Genomic DNA, 18,821 nt, shown 5'->3' on the forward strand with positions numbered 1-18,821 from the left:
GGGGCATTGCCGGAAGCAGCAGGGGCATTGCCGGAAGCAGCAGGGGCATTGCCAGGAGCAGCAGGGCCGTTGCCAGGAGCAGCAGGGGCATTGCCAGGAGCAGCAGGAGCGTTGTCCAGGAGCAGCAGGGGCATTGCCAGGAGCAGCAGGGGCATTGCCAGGAGCATCAGGGGCGTTGCCGGGAGCAGCAGGGCCGTTGCCAGGAGCAGCAGGGGCATTGCCCAGGAGCAGCAGGGGCATTGCCCAGGAGCAGCAGGGGCGTTGCCCAGGAGCAGCAGGGGCGTTGCCGGGAGCAGCAGGGGCATTGCCAGGAGCAGCAGGGGCATTGCCAGGAGCATCAGGGGCGTTGCCGGGAGCAGCAGGGCCGTTGCCAGGAGCAGCAGGGGCGTTGCCCAGGAGCAGCAGGGGCGTTGCCCAGGAGCAGCAGGGGCGTTGCCGGGAGCAGCAGGGCCATTGCCAGGAGCAGCAGGGCCGTTGCCAGGAGCTGCAGCTGTGTTGCCCCTCTCGACATTTACCTTCAGGCATTTGTACCAGGCAACTCGGTGTTCTTCAAAACTTCATCAATGGCACCCAGTGGATCTCCGGCATAATCCTCCGCCATACAGGACTTGTGTCCTCCCATGGTTGTACTATGAAAAAGTTGACAGGAGCTGCAGGGGCATTGCCAGGAGCAGCAGGGGCGTTGCCCGGGAACAGCAGGGGCGTTGCCAGGACCTGCAGGGGCGTTGCCCATGAACAGCAGGGGCATTGCCAGGAGCTGCAGGGACGTTGCCAGGAGCTGCAGGGATGTTGCCAGGACCTGCAGGGGCGTTGCCCATGAACAGCAGGGGCATTGCCAGGAGCTGCAGGGACGTTGCCAGGAGCTGCAGGGATGTTGCCAGGACCTGCAGGGGCGTTGCCCATGAACAGCAGGGACGTTGCCAGGAGCTGCAGGGACGTTGCCAGGAGCTGCAGGGGCGTTGCCAGGTGCAGCAGGGGCGTTGCCCCCCTCGACGTTTACCTTCAGGCATTTGTACCAGGCAACTTGGTGTTGCTTCAAAACTTCATCAATGGCACCCAGTGGATCTCCGGCATAATCCTCCGCCATACAGGACTTGTGCCCTCCCAGGTGCAAGCCCATGGTTGTACTATGAAAAAGCACCTCAACCATCTTCAATCCAGGAGTCTGCTTTTTCGGAAAGTTCTTCACCCTCAAAATCATCTGCTGCCTAATAAAACCACGACAGAACCACCTCTTCAGCGACGTCTTCCTGTGCCGCATCCGTGGGCCTCCACGGGACCCTAGAGGGGTCAGGATGCCGAGATGACTGCAGTCGTTGACTTGGACTCAGAGATGGACACACAGGCGATCAATGATGGGGAGCCTCGGATCCACAGCCTCTGAAACATCAGCCGCCACGACATTCGTGCCGGAGACGGCGTTCACCCTCGAGATATACGCCGCCCAACGCCTAGCCAAACATCGAGAGCTTTGACAAAGAGTCATCGGACTCGAAACGTTAGCTCTTTTCTCTGCCTACAGATACTGCCAGACTTGCTGAGATTTTCCAGCATTTTCTCTTTCAGTCAAGAGGGTCCACCGCCCTCCTTCACCATGGTGTCCACAGGATTCTTCGGTATTTGTTGAAGGGAGGGATGTTATTACTCGTGCGGGTCCACTACCCAGTGGAGCTTGCAGATTATGAGCTCCCCAAAACGTTTGCTTTTTGTGACTTGAACACAAATTGCCTCAGGAGCAAAACCTTTGTACACTGAGCAACAGCTGACATTGTCAAATTTGGAAATGCCTGGGCAAGAGATAAAATGTTCAAAATCAAAGTTAGTTGCGGATAAGCATGTAGATTTTCTACCTGGTGGATAGTAATCCTTAGGTTTTCCTGGAAAAGACAAGTTAAAACCTGAATCAATATTGAAGAAGGTGAAGATTGTTTGACTTAGCCATGTTTAAACAGCAGAAAGGAAAAATACAAAATCACTTTTGACACAATACTGAGTCATTCAATCAGCAGATGCCCCCTTATCAGAATGTCTGAATATTTGAGTAACAGAAAGTGGCATTTGTGAGGCTAAAGTTGATGAATGCACTAATCTTGTACAGGAGCTGCTAAATTGAAACCAAATGGATGTCAATCGGAGCTATCATTGATTCTGATCACAATTGCAAACAAAATATGTCAATTTACACAGCACCCATTTATTAGAATCTCACTGATTCAAATCTGTGGTGATGATTAATGTTATTGACTGAATTTCTGCTCTCCCACTATTCATTGCTTTTGGACCTGATGCAAGTGTGAAACATGAAAAACAATGAAAAATAATGTATTTATTTCCCTCTCAAGAGTCAGCGGACGGTAGATTATCCAGTGGCAGAATAATGAAATGAAATGAAATGAAAATCACTTATTGTCACGAGTAGGCTTCAATGAAGTTACTGTGAAAAGCCATTAGTCGCCACATTCCGGCGCCTGTCTGGGGAGGCTGGTACGGGAATCGAACCGTGCTGCTGGCCTGCCTTGGTCTGCTTTAAAAGCCAGCTATTTAGCCTTGTGAGCTAAACCAGCCCAATATTGCACATTGGGTCAGGTACAGGAAGTGTAATTATCCTTACATCGGCAGGAATTTTGCAATCTCCAAGTGCTTAGAAGATGGTGCTATTTAAAAAGAACAACATACATTTATGTGGCAGCTTCCATGACCAACAGATGTCTCTTGGTACCTTAAAGGCGATTAAGTGCTTTCGAAGTATCAGCGCATTTGTATTTTGGGAACATGTACAACCAATTTGCGCACTACAAGTTTCCACAAACAATCTGTTTTTGTGATGTTCATTTTGAGGTTAATATGAATCAGGGGACTGAGAATATGATAATAGTACGCAGGGGTTCTTTCAATGTTGGCCCAGGAAGGTATTCGGGTCTCACCTTAACATCTCATTCAACAAGACAGCATCCTTGACAGTGTAGGACTCTCTCAGTACTGCATGTTAAAGTAAATGTCAAAAAGGAAACTTCTCTGGCTTGGCTGGAATGGTTGCTTTAGCTCTTTTCCCAACACACAGTGGCAGCCCAGGATATCTCACATCACCCCATCTCAGCTCTCAACATCTCTCCTTCTGACACCTGTTTGCTTATTTCATCTTTGATTTCATTGTCCTTAGCCCGTCTTTGAACGTAATTTTCTCAGAATATTAAATATGACATGCTGGGCGAGATTCTCCGACCCCACGCCGGCTCTGAGAATCAGCAGCGGTCAGCGTGAATCCTGCCCCCGCCGTTCTCCAAATTCTCCAGCCCTCCAAAAATCGGCCCGGCGTAAATTGCGCCACCTGCGTTGGAGAATGGCGGGGACCGGCGCGACTCAATGGACCCTGGGGCTGCCCGATTCTCAGGCCCACGATGGGCCGAAACCCCGCCCGTTTTTGCCAGTCCCGCCGCGTAAATTAGAGTAGGTCCTTACCGGCGGGACCTGGCGGCGCGGGCGGCCTCCGGGGTTCTTGGGGGGGGGGGGGGCGCATGGGAATCTGGCCCGGGAGGTGCTCCCACGGTGGCCTGGCCCAGGATCGGGGCCCTTCGATCCGCAGGCGGGCCTGTGCTGTGGGGGCACTCTATTGTTCTGCACCAGTGGCTGTACCAGTCCACCATTGCCGGTGAGGAACCAAAGCTCCCACGCATGCGCCAACTCGCGCTGGCCGGCGGAGACCCTTCAGCGCCGGTTTGCATGGCGCCAAGCCCCTTTCCCGCCAGCCAGCGGGGCACAAACCACTCTGGGGCAGGCCTAGCCCCTAAAGGTGCGGAATTGGGCAGCCCGACGCCGGAGTGGTTCACACCACTCTGTCCCACCGGAGTTGCCCGCCCCGCCGATTACGGCAGAATCCCGCCCCTATCCGTGTTGCCCCCACATCCGGGTCAAATAAAACTTAATAGCCTCTCCTTTGCTTACTTATGAAATCTTTGCCAGCTGAAAATGTTTTTTTGTTTCACTTTGAAATTTAACAATTGAAAACAATAAACCCTGACTTAACTCCTCATGTAAATTTCACACCTGCAATTCTTTCAATTCTCCATCCCGAACAATCAATCCCCAGCTTAATTAAATGATGTTCGCACACAGACACACACCTACATGAGCACAAACCTGTTTCAAAGAATAACATAATGAACTCGCAAAATAGCAAGTACAATACCACCTCTCATCCAAGGACTAAATCTCCCAGTGCTAGTAGATCCAAAATCAAAGATAGCTACCGACTAGGGTGCAGTTTTATTTACCTGGTGGATAGTAAGCATTAGGTTTTTCTGGAAAAGACAAATTAAGATTTGAATCAATATTAAAGAGGATGAAGATTCTTTGACAAATCCAAGTGGAAGAGGCCCAAGTGGTTGAATGTCTTAATCTTGTACATTTATGATCACAGTAGCTGTAAATCTGTTATGGTCAATTTTATTAACTGTGAATTTGCTTTGCTAATAGGAGAATGAGGCATGCACTCGGCCTGTGGTTAAAGATCGTGATGCAATAAAATTCTGTGCTGCTGGTGTACAGTACCTTATGGATACCCTGCTTTGCACTGCAAAATCTATTTTGCATCAGTTACATTTACCAGTGGAGAATAGCTCAAGCTTTTTTAAAACTTGTGCTTGTTCTCTCACCAACTATTGCAAATACAGTCGAGCTGATATGTGGCTCAGGATTTATCCAGTAGCGCTGTTACTGAGCCATTCTCTATATTGGAAACTGAAGTTCCTCGTCCAATCTACATCCTGTACCTCTTCCTAGTCGTGTGCGAAAGTAACGAGTGCTGAGAGAATGTGGCAGCTGCTAATCAAAATTTGAACCTGTAGTGCCTCAGAGGCAATGTTTTTGCAAACTGAGTGAAAGCTGGCACCACTACAAAACCTGAGCAGGAGTTAAAACATTACAAAATCAAAGATAGCTACCGACTAGGGTGCAGTTTTATTTACCTGGTGGATAGTAAGCATTAGGTTTTTCTGGAAAAGACAAATTAAGATTTGAATCAATATTAAAGAGGATGAAGATTCTTTGACAAATCCATGTTTAAAGAACAGAAAGGAAAAATACAAAATTATTTTTGTCAAAAAACTGCAGTACAAACAGCTGGTGTCCTCTTGTTGGAATAACGAAACATTTGAGTAACAGAAAGTAACATTTGTGGAAGAGGCCCAAGTGGTTGAATGCCTTAATCTTGTACATTTATGATCACAGTAGCTGTAAATCTGTTATGGTCAATTTTATTAACTGTGAATTTCAGGGGCGGCACGGTGGCGCATTGATTAGCACTACTGCCTCACGAGGACCAGGGTACAATCCCAGCCCCGGGTCACTGTCCATGTGGAGTTTGCACATTCTCCCCGTGTCTGCGTGAGTCTCACTGCCACAACTGAAAGATGTGCAGGGTAGATGAATTGGCCACGCTAAATTGTCCCTTAACTGGAAAATAATTGTTTTTTTAAACAAAAGAAATCTATGCATTTCTGCCCCCCCCCCCCCCCCCCCCCCCCCCCCCACCACTGATCCCATGTTATAATTTGGACGGAAACTGGCCAGAGAAACGGTGTAAATTGTCATTTTTTCCTGATCCAAGTGTGAAATCATGAAAAAAACATTACAAATAATGGAATTATTTCCCTCTCAAAGGTCAGTGGTCAATCTCAAAGTAGATTGTCCAGTGCCAGTACAACACCAGATCTCAGGATGTAAACAATGTCCATTCACACAGTCCAGCCGACCGGTGTGTCATGCAGGCGCTCAGCTCATTACAATCATTGTGTTCACAAGAATGCACACTGGGCCAGGTATCAGAAGTGCAATGATCCTTTGATATACAGGAATTCTGTATCCTCCAAGTGCTAAGAAGATAGTGTTAATTATCATGGTCGAGAGGTCCCACAGTACATAGTACAGCCAATTTCAGCTAAACATCCATGTGATGATCACCATATTTTGTGACGTTTATTGAACGGTAAAAATGAATCCGGAAACTGATATAAGGATCCTCCTATTTAAGCCTGATTTCCCTTTATTTTCTTGGCTTTTATAAATTTTGTATCTTGATGATTACTGAACCATTCCTGGCAGAGGTGCTATTTGGTCTGATCTCAGTACATCCCCAGTACTATGGTCTGGCTCAGTGATGACATATTTTGATTGACTTGGCTGGAAGCCAATCAGCTACTTTGATTTCTCGGCACTTGACTGACGCTCGGTGATGATTTGTGCTGGTGTTCCAATATGTTTTGCCAAACTGCGACACACTCCATTTTGTAGAGTGAAGTTCACTTTTTGATTAGGAGGATTGGAGAGCCACAGTTCTCACTCTCTCTTTCCTAATGACCTTTCTAAGGTCCTGAAGAAAAGGACCTTCGCCGTCTCTCCACAGCCAGATAAACCTGAGGAAGATCCGGACCAGCACCAGGCAGGCTCCTATTAAAATCTGATAATTGGAGCACTAACCTTACCTCAGTGAGGCTGATAATTGTGAGTTCTGACTGAATGCACATGCCAGAAGATCCAATCCAACTGGTGGTTTTCAACTCTAAGCATCCTAGGAAGATAGCCAACTACAAAGACTACAACATCAGCAACAGGAACATATCTCTCTGCCAGCCACTTTAATCCTCATCATTTGACCCCTTTCCCTTCCTCTGTGAACATCTGTCTTCTGTATGTTTGCTAGAGGGTGGGACGGTAATTAGAAAGTAATAGATTAGCAGGCCATTACTCTAGTTTAATTATTGCATGTTTTAACTCTTTTTTCTTGTTATAAATGAAGAGTTTTTGTGTTTTACTTACAAATCTGGTGCATGTTAGTCATTGGAGCAGTCGAGGGCCAAAAATCTCAAAAACTTTAGAAGAATTATTGTCTAACTCACTTCCATTGCAACTCCGGGTCAAGGGGGCTGGAATTGATCGTGCCCTAGCCCAGGATATTATAACATAAATTGGAGGCTCAGGTCTGGGATACAAAGCGTTGGACAGCGACTTTGTGTCACAGCATAAATTATAAAGAAACACAAGGGCCGGGATTCTCCGACCCTGCGCCGGGTCGGAGAATCCCCGGGGGGACGCTGTCGGCTTACCTATTCTCCGGCGCCGATTCTCGGTCGCCCGCGGGATCACCGCCGCGCCGGTCGGGGGCCTTTGAAAGCGCCCCACCCCGGCGATTCTCCGGGCCCCAATGGTCCGAGTGGCCGCCGAGTTCGGCCGAGTCCCGTCGGCGTGGGTTACTCAGGTCCCACACGGTGGGACCTGGAAGGTGTGTCCGTGGGGGCCGTCCTGGAGGTGGGGGGGGGTGGGGGGCGGCGGCGGAGGGATCCGACTCCAGAGGGGGCCTCCACAGTGGCCTGGCCTGCGTTCACGGCCTACCGATTGGCGGGCGGGCTGGTTCCTTGCGGGCCTATGTTCCTCCGCGCTGGGCCCCTGTAGGGCTCTGCCGTATTGCCCGGGGGCCGGCGTGGAGACAGGAACCCATGCGCATGCGTGGAATCACGTCGGCCATTATGCTCATGCACAGAATCACGCCGGCCATTACGCGCATGCACGGAATCACGCCGGCTGTAGCGCGCATGGGCGAACTCGTACCGGCCGTTCCATGCCGGCTGGAGCTGCAGGGACCACTCCAGCGCCAAACTAGCCCCCTAGGAAAGGGAGCATTCCTCATTATCGGGGAGCGTTGATGCCGGAGTGGTTGGCGCCGCTTTTCACATCGGCGTCAGCACTTGGCCACGGGATTGGAGAATCCCGGCCAAGGTTTGTAGTGATATAACAAGACGGTTCAGGAAACTGTTCAGCATTCTCTCCAGGTGGAAGGCTTAACTCTGGATTATTTGGGGAGGGCACCACAAAAAACAGATCGCTGAATTGGCAGGGAAATTAATACTGGTTATACCAACTAGAGTTACGAAGATGGAGGCATTTGAAGCAATTGCTAAATATTTAAATTTTATGTTGGTGCAAGGAGCACAGGGGCCCCGATGAGAAAGTGTAGCATCAAGAATGTCTTTGGGTGGGGAAATGGAGTTGGAGAGAGTTCCGTTGCAGTTAGTGAATGAAAGGGAATTTTTAAAAATGTAGATGGAAATGAAGAAAGAGGAAACAGAAAATGAGAGAAAAAATAGAAAGATGGAGAGAAAAATAAAAAAAAGGGAGGGAGATCTCCAGCTTATGGTACTGGAAATCAGTGGGAAGCTGCCAGAATGCAGAGGGGAGCTTAGTCCTGGAACTGAACTGAGTGGTGATACGTTTAAATTTATACAGGCTCTCCCAAAATTCGAAGCGAAGGAAGTAGAAACATTCTTTTGGGCTTTTGAGAAAATAGCAACCCAGATGGAGTGGCCAAAAGCAAAGTGGACATTCCCCCTGCAGAGTAAATTGACGAGGTGGGCACACGAATTTATGATGCCTTTGCAGAGCAGGAGTTTAAGGATTATGAGATGGTAAAAAAGGCTATTGTGGATGCATACAAATGGGTTCCTGAGGCAAAAAGGCAGAAATTTCAGAATACTGCCGGGAAAGATTTATGCAGAATTTGAGAGGGTTAAGCAGGAATATTTTAATATATGGGTACGAGCATTGGGAATTGAGACTAATTTTGAGGCTCTGAGAGAGGTCATTCTCTTAGAGAAGTTTAAAAACTCCTTACCTCCAATAATAAGAACCCATTTTGAAGACCAGAGGGTACAAACTGTTTGGCAAGCAGCAATTATGGATGACGATTAGAAGCTAATCCATAAATTTAAACCATTGTTCCATCACCCCCATAATTTTGAAAAGGAAAGGAAATAGGAGAGTGAGATGAAGATAGGTAGCCAAGGCAAAGAATGGGTGGCTGGGAAGGCCCCAAGATCTCGCCCTCAGACCAGAAAGGAAGTTGCTGTGGGAAGAGGTGAAACTTGGAAGCCTGGATGTTATTATTACATCAAGGTGGGACATGTTTATGCAGCATGTTGGAAGTTACAGGGAAAACCCATGGGACTTGTGGGAGTTCGGAAGGGGGATTCTAAAAAGGGAACAGAAGTGGAGAATACTACAATGCAGACTGAAGCATTAATTGGTTTTAGGAGATCTGAGGTTAACACGGCTGTGTAAGCAAGTGTAAGAAACAAGGTAGGTGAAAGATATGCCGGTTTTGTGTTGAAGGGGAAGGTCACCTCATTCTCCTCAACTGAAGTAGCCAAGGCCATAACAATTTTAAGTGTCACAAGGGCTACTCAAACTCTCCTACTGGAGAAGGATTTGGTTTTCCCTCCAGAGAGCTCAATGAAAATTAAAACATTTGTGAAGTGGATCAGTGAAGATTATATCCCAGTTCCATTATAGGAAATGCAATTGGAGTGTGAGTTGGTGTTGGGTCCAGTTGTTGTTGGAGTGGTTAAGAAGTTGCCAATGGGCAGAGTTGACTTACTGTTGGGGAATGCTTTGGCAGGAGTGAAGGTTACAGCTGCCCCCATGATTATAAAGAGTCCGATGGAGATTAAGGAGATGGAACAGTCACAGGAATAATTCTCAGAGATTTTTCCCTCATGTGTAGTGACCAGGGAGATGGCTAAACAAGGGTCACCCCCGGCGATTAATGCCACCATGCCAGCTGGAGGTACAGTGGCCGAGATGATACAACCATTGAGGTGTTTGGGAGGACTACTTTAGTTTGATTTTATAAATTTAGAGTACAATTTAGCATGGCCAGTCCACCTAACCTGCACACCTTTGGGTTGTGGGGGTAAAACCCAAACAGATATGGGGAGAATGTGCAAACTCCACATGGACAGTGACCCAGGACCGGGATTCGAACCCGGATTCTCAGCACCATAGTCCTAGTGCTAACCACTGTGCCACCTGCCGTCCCAGGACTGCTTAAGTTGGGGCTTAGGAGGCCGATACGGAGATGCAGTATTTGGCACAAACAACTCTTACAGAAGTTGAGGCTGCAGGGTTTTGGAGTATTACAACCTTAGGAACAGGGTTCTGATGAGGAAGTGGAGACACCGTCATATACCCCTGGATGGGGTTTGAACAGTTGTTCATCAGGTAGTGATACTGCCCAGGTACCATCAGGAGGTCCAGCGGATAGCGCATGAGATACCAATGGCAGAACATCTGGGAATGTGGAAATCTCAGGCCTCGGTCAACAGTCATTTTTCCTGGCGTGGGTTGAAAAGGATGTAGTGCACTTCTGTAGGATCTGTCATACTTATAAGTGACTAGGTAAATCCCAGCATGTGATCCAACATGCACCATTAATACCCAACCCAGTGTTTGACGAACCGTTTAGTTGAGTATTGGTTGATTGTGTAGGACCATTGCCCCAAACTAAGGCAGGGCATCAGTACATCCTTACGACCATGGGTATGATCACACGATTCCCAGAAGCTATACCTTTATGAACCATTACCGCTAAGGTAGTAGTGGAAAAACTGATGCAGTTTTTCACCCACTATGGCTTACTCTTGGCGGTGCAATCGGATCAGGGTTCTAACTTCATGCTGAAAACTGACGGGGCATAATTGGTGGGCTGGGTATCAAGCAATTAAAATAAACCGCTTCAGGATCAGAGTAGACACTGGAATGTAGGCACAGAGCAGAGATATGGAATGTAAAGGTAAATGAAAAGGGTCTCAGGTAATGGGGGACACAAGGAATCAAGAGTGATGGGGACAAGCACAAGGGTGACAAGGGGAGGGTAGAAGGTACAGTCGCAGATTTGAATGTAACATGCACCATGGTCTGTGGGATGCTAAAAATGCACATTCGGTAGCAAGGCTCACAGGTAATTTTGGATGGGTGGAGTTTGTGTTGCACACAATTGCCAGTTAAAGAAACTACCTAATAATAAAGGTGATCAATGCCCTTTTGCGTCATGCCAATGATGGTGCTTTTCACAGTAACTTCATACTTGTGACAATAAAAGGTTATTATTATTATTGTAGTATATTGGAGATTATAGCTATCCTCTGCACTGTCCACCACTTAGCCAATCTTTGTCGTCTATACATTTCCCAATCATGCTCCCCACATGCATGTCCAAATCGTTGATATATATCACAAACAATAAGGGTGCCAACACCGAGCCCTGTAGAACACTACTTGAAACAACTTTCCAATTGCAAGTGCAGCCATCGACCATTATTCTTTGTTTCCTGTGACTAAGCCAACCTTTTATCCAGTTTGCTACACTGTCCTGTATTCCATGGGCTTTTACTTTCTTGACCAATCTGCAATGTGGTACATTGTCAAATGTCTTGCTGAAATCCGTGTACACCATATCCACTGCACCACCTTCATAAACCCTTCTTGTCACTCCCTCAAAGAATTCAATAAAATTTGTGAGGCATGACCTTCCTTTAACAAATCTATGCTGACTATCCCTGACCAGTCCATGTATTTCTATGTGATAGTTAATCCTATCTCTCAGCATTGATTCTACTAATTTGCCGACGGCTGACCTATAATTGTTTGGCATTTCCTTTGATCCCTTTTAAAACAATGAAACCATGTTTGTATTTCTTCAGTCCTCCGTTACCTCCCCTGTGTCTAGTGAGGATTGGAAAACCATCCTCAGAGAAGCTGCTCTCCACGCCCACATGTTCTGGTCTTGCCCCAGACTTGTGGAGTACTGGACAGCCTTCTTTGAGGCAATGTCCAAAGTGGTGGGGGTGAGGGTGGAGCCATGCCCGAAAGTGGCGGTCTTCGGGGTCTCGGACCAGCCAAATCTATTCCTGGGGAGGAGGGCGGACGCCGTTGCCTTTGCCTCCCTGATCGCCCACCGTAGAATCCTGTTTGGCAGGCGGTCAGCAGCACCACCCAGAGCTGCAGACTGGCTGTCCGACCTCTTGGAATCTCTCCAAATGGAGAAAATCAAATTCGCCATCCAAGGGTCAGACGACGGCTTCCACAGAACGTGGGAGCCATTCACGCGACTGTTCCGAGACCTGTTTGTGGCCAACGAACAAGAGGATGAATAGCCAGGTAGCCAAGAATCAGGGGAAAGTAGTCAAGAATCAGGGGAAAGTAGCCAAGGCATGAAAGGGAGAGATAGACTGGGAGGGAGGGAGGGAGGGGGGGACGGCTAAACCTGAGGAAAGAAAGGTGAACCACGGGGGAGAGGGAGGGGGGAGACAGCTAAACCTGAGGAAAGAAAGGTGAACCATGGAGGGGGGGGAACAAGAGAGGAGAACCAGCGAGGTGGGTGGGGGGGGGGGCAGGGAAATGGGAGCCGGAAGGAAGACACGGGATACCAAAACGTGCATGACACCTCCAGGAGCAGGGAACGAGGAAAATAAAGACAGAGGACGGGAGGAGCAGCAGAAGCGGAGGCGAGCGCGAGACGGCAGCGAGATCCGTACGGGGGAAGCAGGCGACAACAACACGAAACACAGCAAAGTATCACACACTGTAATTATCTCCCCGGCACCCAAATGTATATTTGCCTCCCCAATCCCCCCCCCCTCCCCTCCCCCCCACCCCCTGCAAACAGTCGCCTACTTACGTGGTGTAAATAATTTTGCCAGGTGTACAGAGCTGCCGCTGTTGAGCTGGTGCACAATACCCTACCAGTTGTTCTATTTCATTTTTTGTTGTATTTTTTTTTTACTATGTACCATTTTCTTCTCCTTGGTATGTTGGGGTGTGCCCTTCTCTTCTAGATATGTGTATATATATATATGTTTCTTATCCTGTGTACATAACGGTAATTATACCTTGTTCAAAACCCCAATAAAAAACATTAATAAAAAAAAGAGAAGCTGCTCTCTCCTTAATAGAGGCATAATAGAGGCATACAAAATGATCAGAGGGTTAGATAGGGTGGACAGCGAGAGCCTTCTCCCGCGGATGGAGGTGGCTAGCACGAGGGGACATAGCCTTAAATTGAGGGGTAATAGATATAGGACAGAGGTCAGAGGTGGGTTTTTACGCAAAGAGTGGTGAGGCCGTGGAATGCCCTACCTGCAACAGTAGTGAACTCGCCAACATTGAGGGCATTTAAAAGTTTATTGGATAAGCATATGGATGATAAGGGCATAGTGTAGGTTAGATGGCCTTTAGTTTTTTTTTCCATGTCGGTGCAACATCGAGGGCCGAAGGGCCTGTACTGCGCTGTATCGTTCTATGTTCTATGTTCTATGTTCTATGTTCTCCTCCCTGACCTCCTTCAGTAACCTCGAGAACAATCCAGCTGGTCCTGGTAACTTATCAACGTTCAAGGATTTCAACCTTTCGAGTGTTTCCTCTCTCTTTATGATTATCCCATCCAATATCTCACAGTGTTCCTCCTGAACTACTATATCTGCATCATCCATTTCCTTTGTAAACACGGAGACAAGAAATTCATTTAAAACCCTTCCCACAGCCTCTATATCTACACACAAGTTCCCTTCTTCATCTCTGATAGGTCACACATTTTCCTTAACTAACCTTTTATCATTAATATATTGGTAAAATATCTTTGGATTTTAGACCATAAGACATAGGAGTAGAATTAGGCAATTCAGTCCATCGAAGACTCGATGTCATTCAATCATGGCTGATAAGTTTCTCATTCCCATTCTCCTGCCTTCTCCCCATGACCCTTGATCCCCTTATTAATCTTTAACTTCGCTTGCTAATCTTTTTTCATGCCCTTTCTGCGATTTCCTTATTTCCTTTTTGACTTCGTCTCTGCACTTCCAATATTCGCCTCGGCTATTTGCAGTGCTTAGTTCTTTTTGCCTATCGTATGCTTTCTTTTTCTGTTTGATCTTCCCCTGCGTTCCTCCCGACAACCAAGGGGATCTAGATTTGGCAGTATCACTCAGATGTTTGAAGGGGAAATGTCTACTTTATACATTTAGGATCTTGCTTTTTCGCGCATCCCACTTGTTTTCCACTGATTTATCCTGGTCAGTCCGCCTCAGCCAAGTTCGTCTAAGTTCTGCAAAATGTCTTTCTCCAGTTCACAATTTTTACTTCTGCTTTATCTCTGTCCTTTTTCATGGTAACACTGAATCTAACTGAATCGTGATCACTATCCCCGATATGGTTGCCAACTGTCACTTCACCCAATTCCCCTTTTTTGTTCCCAAGATTAGGTCTGGAATTGCACCTCCTCTTGTTGGGTTTGTCACTAATTGGTGGGAAAACTTTTCCTCAACATACTGCACAGATTCTTCTCCCTCAGTTCCCCAGAAATTTGACAACATATTTGATCTTCCACCCACTTTCACTCTCTGGGGATCTGTTGTATACTCCCAGTAGTGTAATTGCCCCTTTTTTTATTTCTCAACCCATAAAGCCTCGTTTGTTGATCCGTTTAGTGTATCCTCCCTTATCACAACTGGTAGTGTGATCTTACCTGGTAGTGCGATTAAAGACGGTTTTCCTGAGGAAAAAAAGTTAAAGAATTCAAAACAAAGAACTTTAGACTATGAAACTTATGAAAAACAATTTAAATTTTTCAAATGTTAACAGCTTAAAGCTGACAAACATTTGAACATATATATTAGAATTGTGTCAGTCATTGCTTTAGGGAACTCCAGATAAACACGAATCCAATATAATACCCAAGATCTGAGGAGAGATTGCAAATGTACACAATCATTTCTTAAGAACATAAGAAATTGAAGCGGGAGAAAGCCATTTCACCCTTTGAGCTTGCTCCATGTTCAACAAGATTATGACTGATCTTGCACCTCGTCCACAGCATTTCCATATTTCTTAATTATCTTTGTAGTTTTTTATTCTTATTCAGGTTGTGAGTGTCTGCCCATCTCTACTTTCTTTTGAGAAGATGATGAAGAGCTGCCTTCTTGAACCACGGCAGACCCAGTGGTCCAGGTATCACAAACAGTGCTGTAAGGAAGGGAATTCCAGGATTTTGATCGGACAACAGTGAAGAAACAGTGATATATTTCCCAATCAGAGGGGAATGGAAGAGAATGCTCAGGTGAAGATATTCCTACATATCTGATAACCCCTGTACTTTATGGTAGATACCCTGGGTTTGCAGGTGCTATTGATGGGACCTTATTGAGTTCCGACAGTGCCTTGTAAATGGCATGCAATACAACCACTGTGCATCAGCGATGGAGAGAGTGAATGTTTAATGCAGTGAATGGGTACGAATCAAGAAGTCTGCTTTAAACTGGATGGTGTAAGCTGCTTGAGTTCTATTGGAGCTGCACTTACTCAAGGAAGTGGAGAATATTCCATCACACTCCTTTTAAATGATGGACAGGCATTGGGGTGTCAGGAAGTAAGTTAATCACCTGAGAATTTCCAAATTCTGACCTGCTCTTGCAACCATCAGTGATGCTATTGATTGTCATGGGGAGATTCTCTGTTGATGGCTACTGTCTCGCACTTGTGTGGCACAAATGTTACTTCCCTCTTATCAACCCAAATTTAAATATTGACCAGTGGCGGGATCCTCCATTCCCCGACGCCGATTTAGTAATCGGCGATCGGACGGAGAATCCCTTTTGACGCTGAAATCGGGGCAGCGCCTGTTTGGCGCAGTTTTCATATGCTCTGCCCCCTTTGAAATGACGACATTGCGGCACGTGCTGCACGCCATTGGGACGGCCTCAGCACGTCACCTGAAGGCCCTCCCCCGATGATCCACCCCGATAGACCAAGTTCACGACGGAGCGGTTCATTCATGGTCTCAGCCGTGCGGGAACCGGGGTGGCGACTGCAGACTGTGTCCAGCACCGCCACAGTTGGGCAGGAGCCGTGCTGCTAGCCAAGGGGGCTTCCGCGAGAGCTGAGGGGACAGATGGGGGGTGGCCAGGGGGGCACTATCTGGGCGGTCGGATCCACGCATGGCCGGCACCATGTTTTACGGTGCAACCTCTGCAGGTCGACGTCGGCGCATGCGTGGCCCATTCTCCGATTTATTTTGTGGAGGCCAGCAGTCTTATGTGGTGCAGCTGTTCGCCCCTCACCGGTTGCAGGTTCCACTGATTTATCCTCTAGCAGTGCTGGTCAGTCCACCTCGGCCAAGTTCCTCTAATTTCTGCAAAATATGTCTTCCCTCAGTTCAAAGTTTTTACTTCTGCTTTATCTCTGTCCTTTTCCATGGTAACACTGAATCTAACTGAATTGTGATCACTATCCCCGATATGGTTGCCAACTGTCACTTCACCCACTTCCCCTTTATTGTTCCCAAGATTAGGTCAGCGGCGGCGCATGCGTGGCCATGGACCCGCCCATTCTCCGGTTTATTTGTTGTTGGCCAATCGGCGGTCGCAGGATCGGTGAGGGGACGGCGACGATTTTTTTCCTCATAAAACGCAACAGATCCTCAGCACTTAGCCTCAGAATCGGATAATCTGGCCCCAGATCTTCCTGCATTTGGACACAGACTGCTTCAGTATCTGTGGAATCATGAATGGTGCTGGACTGGACAGCATAATCTTCAGCGAACATCCCCACTTTGACTTATGATGGAAAGAAGGTAATTGATGAAGCAACTGAAGATAATTGGGTCGAGGACACTATCTTGAGGAATGACTGCAGTGATGTCCCAGGACTGAGACGATTGACCTTCATCAACCACAACCATCTTCCTTTGTGCCACGTATAATTCCATCCGATTCTGATTGACTCCAGTTTTGGCTCTGATGCCAGACTTGAATGTGTCCTTGATCTTAACAGCAGTCACTCTGAACTTAGCTCTTGAGTTCAGTGCATTTGCCCATGTTTGTACCATGGCTGCAATGAGGTCAAGAGCTGATCAACCCTGGCGAAATCCACACTGAGAATCTATGGGCAAGTTATTGGTGAGGAGGTGCCGTTTGATAGCACTGTTGATGATACTTTCTATTTATATTGTGAGTAGACTGATGGAGAAGTAATTGGCTGAGTTTGGACTTGTCCTGTTTTATGTGCACAGGGCAGACCTGAGCAATTTTCCACATTGCCGGTTAGATGCCAGTGTTGTAGCTATACGGGTACAGCTTCTCTAGGGGTGCAGCATGTTCTGGAGGACAAGTCTTCAGTACTATTGCTGGAATATTGTCAGGATCATGGCCTTTGTTGCATCCAGTAGCTTCAGTTCCTTCTTGCTAGTGCATGGAGTGGATCTAATTGGCTGAAGACTGGCCTCTGGTGCTGGGGATCTCAAGAGGAGGATGAGATGGATCATCAACTCGGCACTTCTGAATGAAGATGGTTGCAAATGTTTCAGTCCTGTCTTTGGCATTGATGTACTGTGATTCGCCATCATTGAGGATTGGTTGTAAACTCTTCAGCCTTTTCTTTTGCACTTACATGCTAGGCTCGGTATAAACGAGGATGGGGATATTTGTGGTCTTCCTCTAGTGAGTTGTTTAATTGTCCACCACCATTCCCGACTGGAGATGTCAGCACTGCAGAGCTTAGATCTGATCCGTTGCATTTGGGATTGTTTAGCTCTGTCTATTACTTGCTGTTTCCACTATTTTGCATTTAGGTAGTCCTGTGTTCTATCTTCACCAGGTTGACACCTCATTTTTAGGTACAACTGGTTATGTTCCTGGCGTGCCCTCCTGCACTCTCCATTGAACCAAGGTTGATCCCCAGGCTTTGTTTTTTTAAAATAAATTTAGAGTAGATAATTATTTTTTTCCAATTAAGGGACAATTTAGCGTGGCCAATCCACCTATCCTGCACATCGTTGGGTTGTGGGGGTGAAACCCACGCAGACACGGGGAGAATGTGGAAACTCCACACGGACAGTGACCCAGGGCTGGGATTCGAACCCGGATCCTCAGCCCTGTAGGCTGCAGTGCTAACCACTGTGTCCCGTGCCGCCCTAATCCCCAGCCTTGATGGTAATGGTAGAGTGGGGAATATGCCGGCCCATGAGGCTACAGATTGTGGTTGAATACAATTTTGCTGCTGCTGATGGCTCACAGCACCTCATGGATACACAGAAATGAGTTGCAATTCGAGTGATTATGCCACTTTGCCACCACGCCTTCTATCTTCACACTTCCATCATGTTTTGTGGCACTACCACCGTGCTAAATAGGATAGATTTTGAACTGATCTAGCAACTTAAGACTGGGAAAGCACAAGTCATTGCAGGCAATTAGCAGCAGCAGAATTGTACTCAACCACAATCTGTATCCCCATTGCCTGGCATATCCCCCACTCTACTAATGGATCAAACCTGGTTCAATGAAAGTGCAGGAGGGCATGTTAGAAGCAGCACCAGGCATACCTAAAAATTATGTGTCAACCTGTGTATTTGCAACACATGACTACTTATGCTAAAAGTAGGAGCCCTACAGGCAGTCAGAGTATCACCTTCTGGAGGTCATCCCCTATAATAGCGTTCTCCCTAAAAAGGTAATGCATTCACTCATCGTACTGGACCCAGTCTTCTACACCACATCAAAAGCATCGAGCCTCCCGAAAGCGACATTTTTATATGTGTTCTGACCTTGCCCCTCTGTACTAAGATGCTCCCGTGGTCTGGACATCCGGAATCGCCACCTGCAGTTCTTTTTCCTCGTTGGCAGTATTTCAATCACAGAAGCCGCATCGAGTAGAAAGGTTTATTCAACAAGGCAAAACAAAGCCGCAAAGCGGTGGCGAGTACATCGAGTCCCAGGCGGGACCATCCGCAGATGACAGTTCCCTTTCTGGCCGGTTTTATTGGTGGGTTTTAATAAAACACGCTGTTGGACCTCTGCCCCTCAAACTCCATGGGGAGACCAATCAGGTCTTTCACTAGGGTCTGGTGGGGATTTATTACACACTGTAAATATAATGTTGGCCTTTACTTCAAGGGGAATGCAATATAAATATAGAAAAGTCTTGCTATAACTTTACAGGTGAGA

At 47.1% G+C, this 18,821-nt stretch overlaps 1 protein-coding gene across 1 annotated transcript in view; it reads right to left on the reverse strand.

Moving 5' to 3' along the window:
- The window catches only part of LOC119970925 (mucin-6-like), a 238,661-nt gene that overhangs the window by 38,888 nt on the left and 180,952 nt on the right, over positions 1-18,821 (reverse strand). Inside the window, exons 27-30 of the mRNA XM_038806035.1 lie at positions 14,348-14,374; positions 4,965-4,991; positions 4,272-4,298; positions 1,646-1,877 (exon numbers count right to left, since the gene is read on the reverse strand). Of these exons, the coding sequence (XP_038661963.1) occupies positions 1,646-1,877; positions 4,272-4,298; positions 4,965-4,991; positions 14,348-14,374 (313 nt within the window). The remainder of the gene's footprint in view (positions 1-1,645; positions 1,878-4,271; positions 4,299-4,964; positions 4,992-14,347; positions 14,375-18,821) is intronic.

Source organism: Scyliorhinus canicula, chromosome 9 (assembly GCF_902713615.1).
Source record: "Scyliorhinus canicula chromosome 9, sScyCan1.1, whole genome shotgun sequence".
NCBI lineage: Eukaryota > Metazoa > Chordata > Chondrichthyes > Carcharhiniformes > Scyliorhinidae > Scyliorhinus > Scyliorhinus canicula.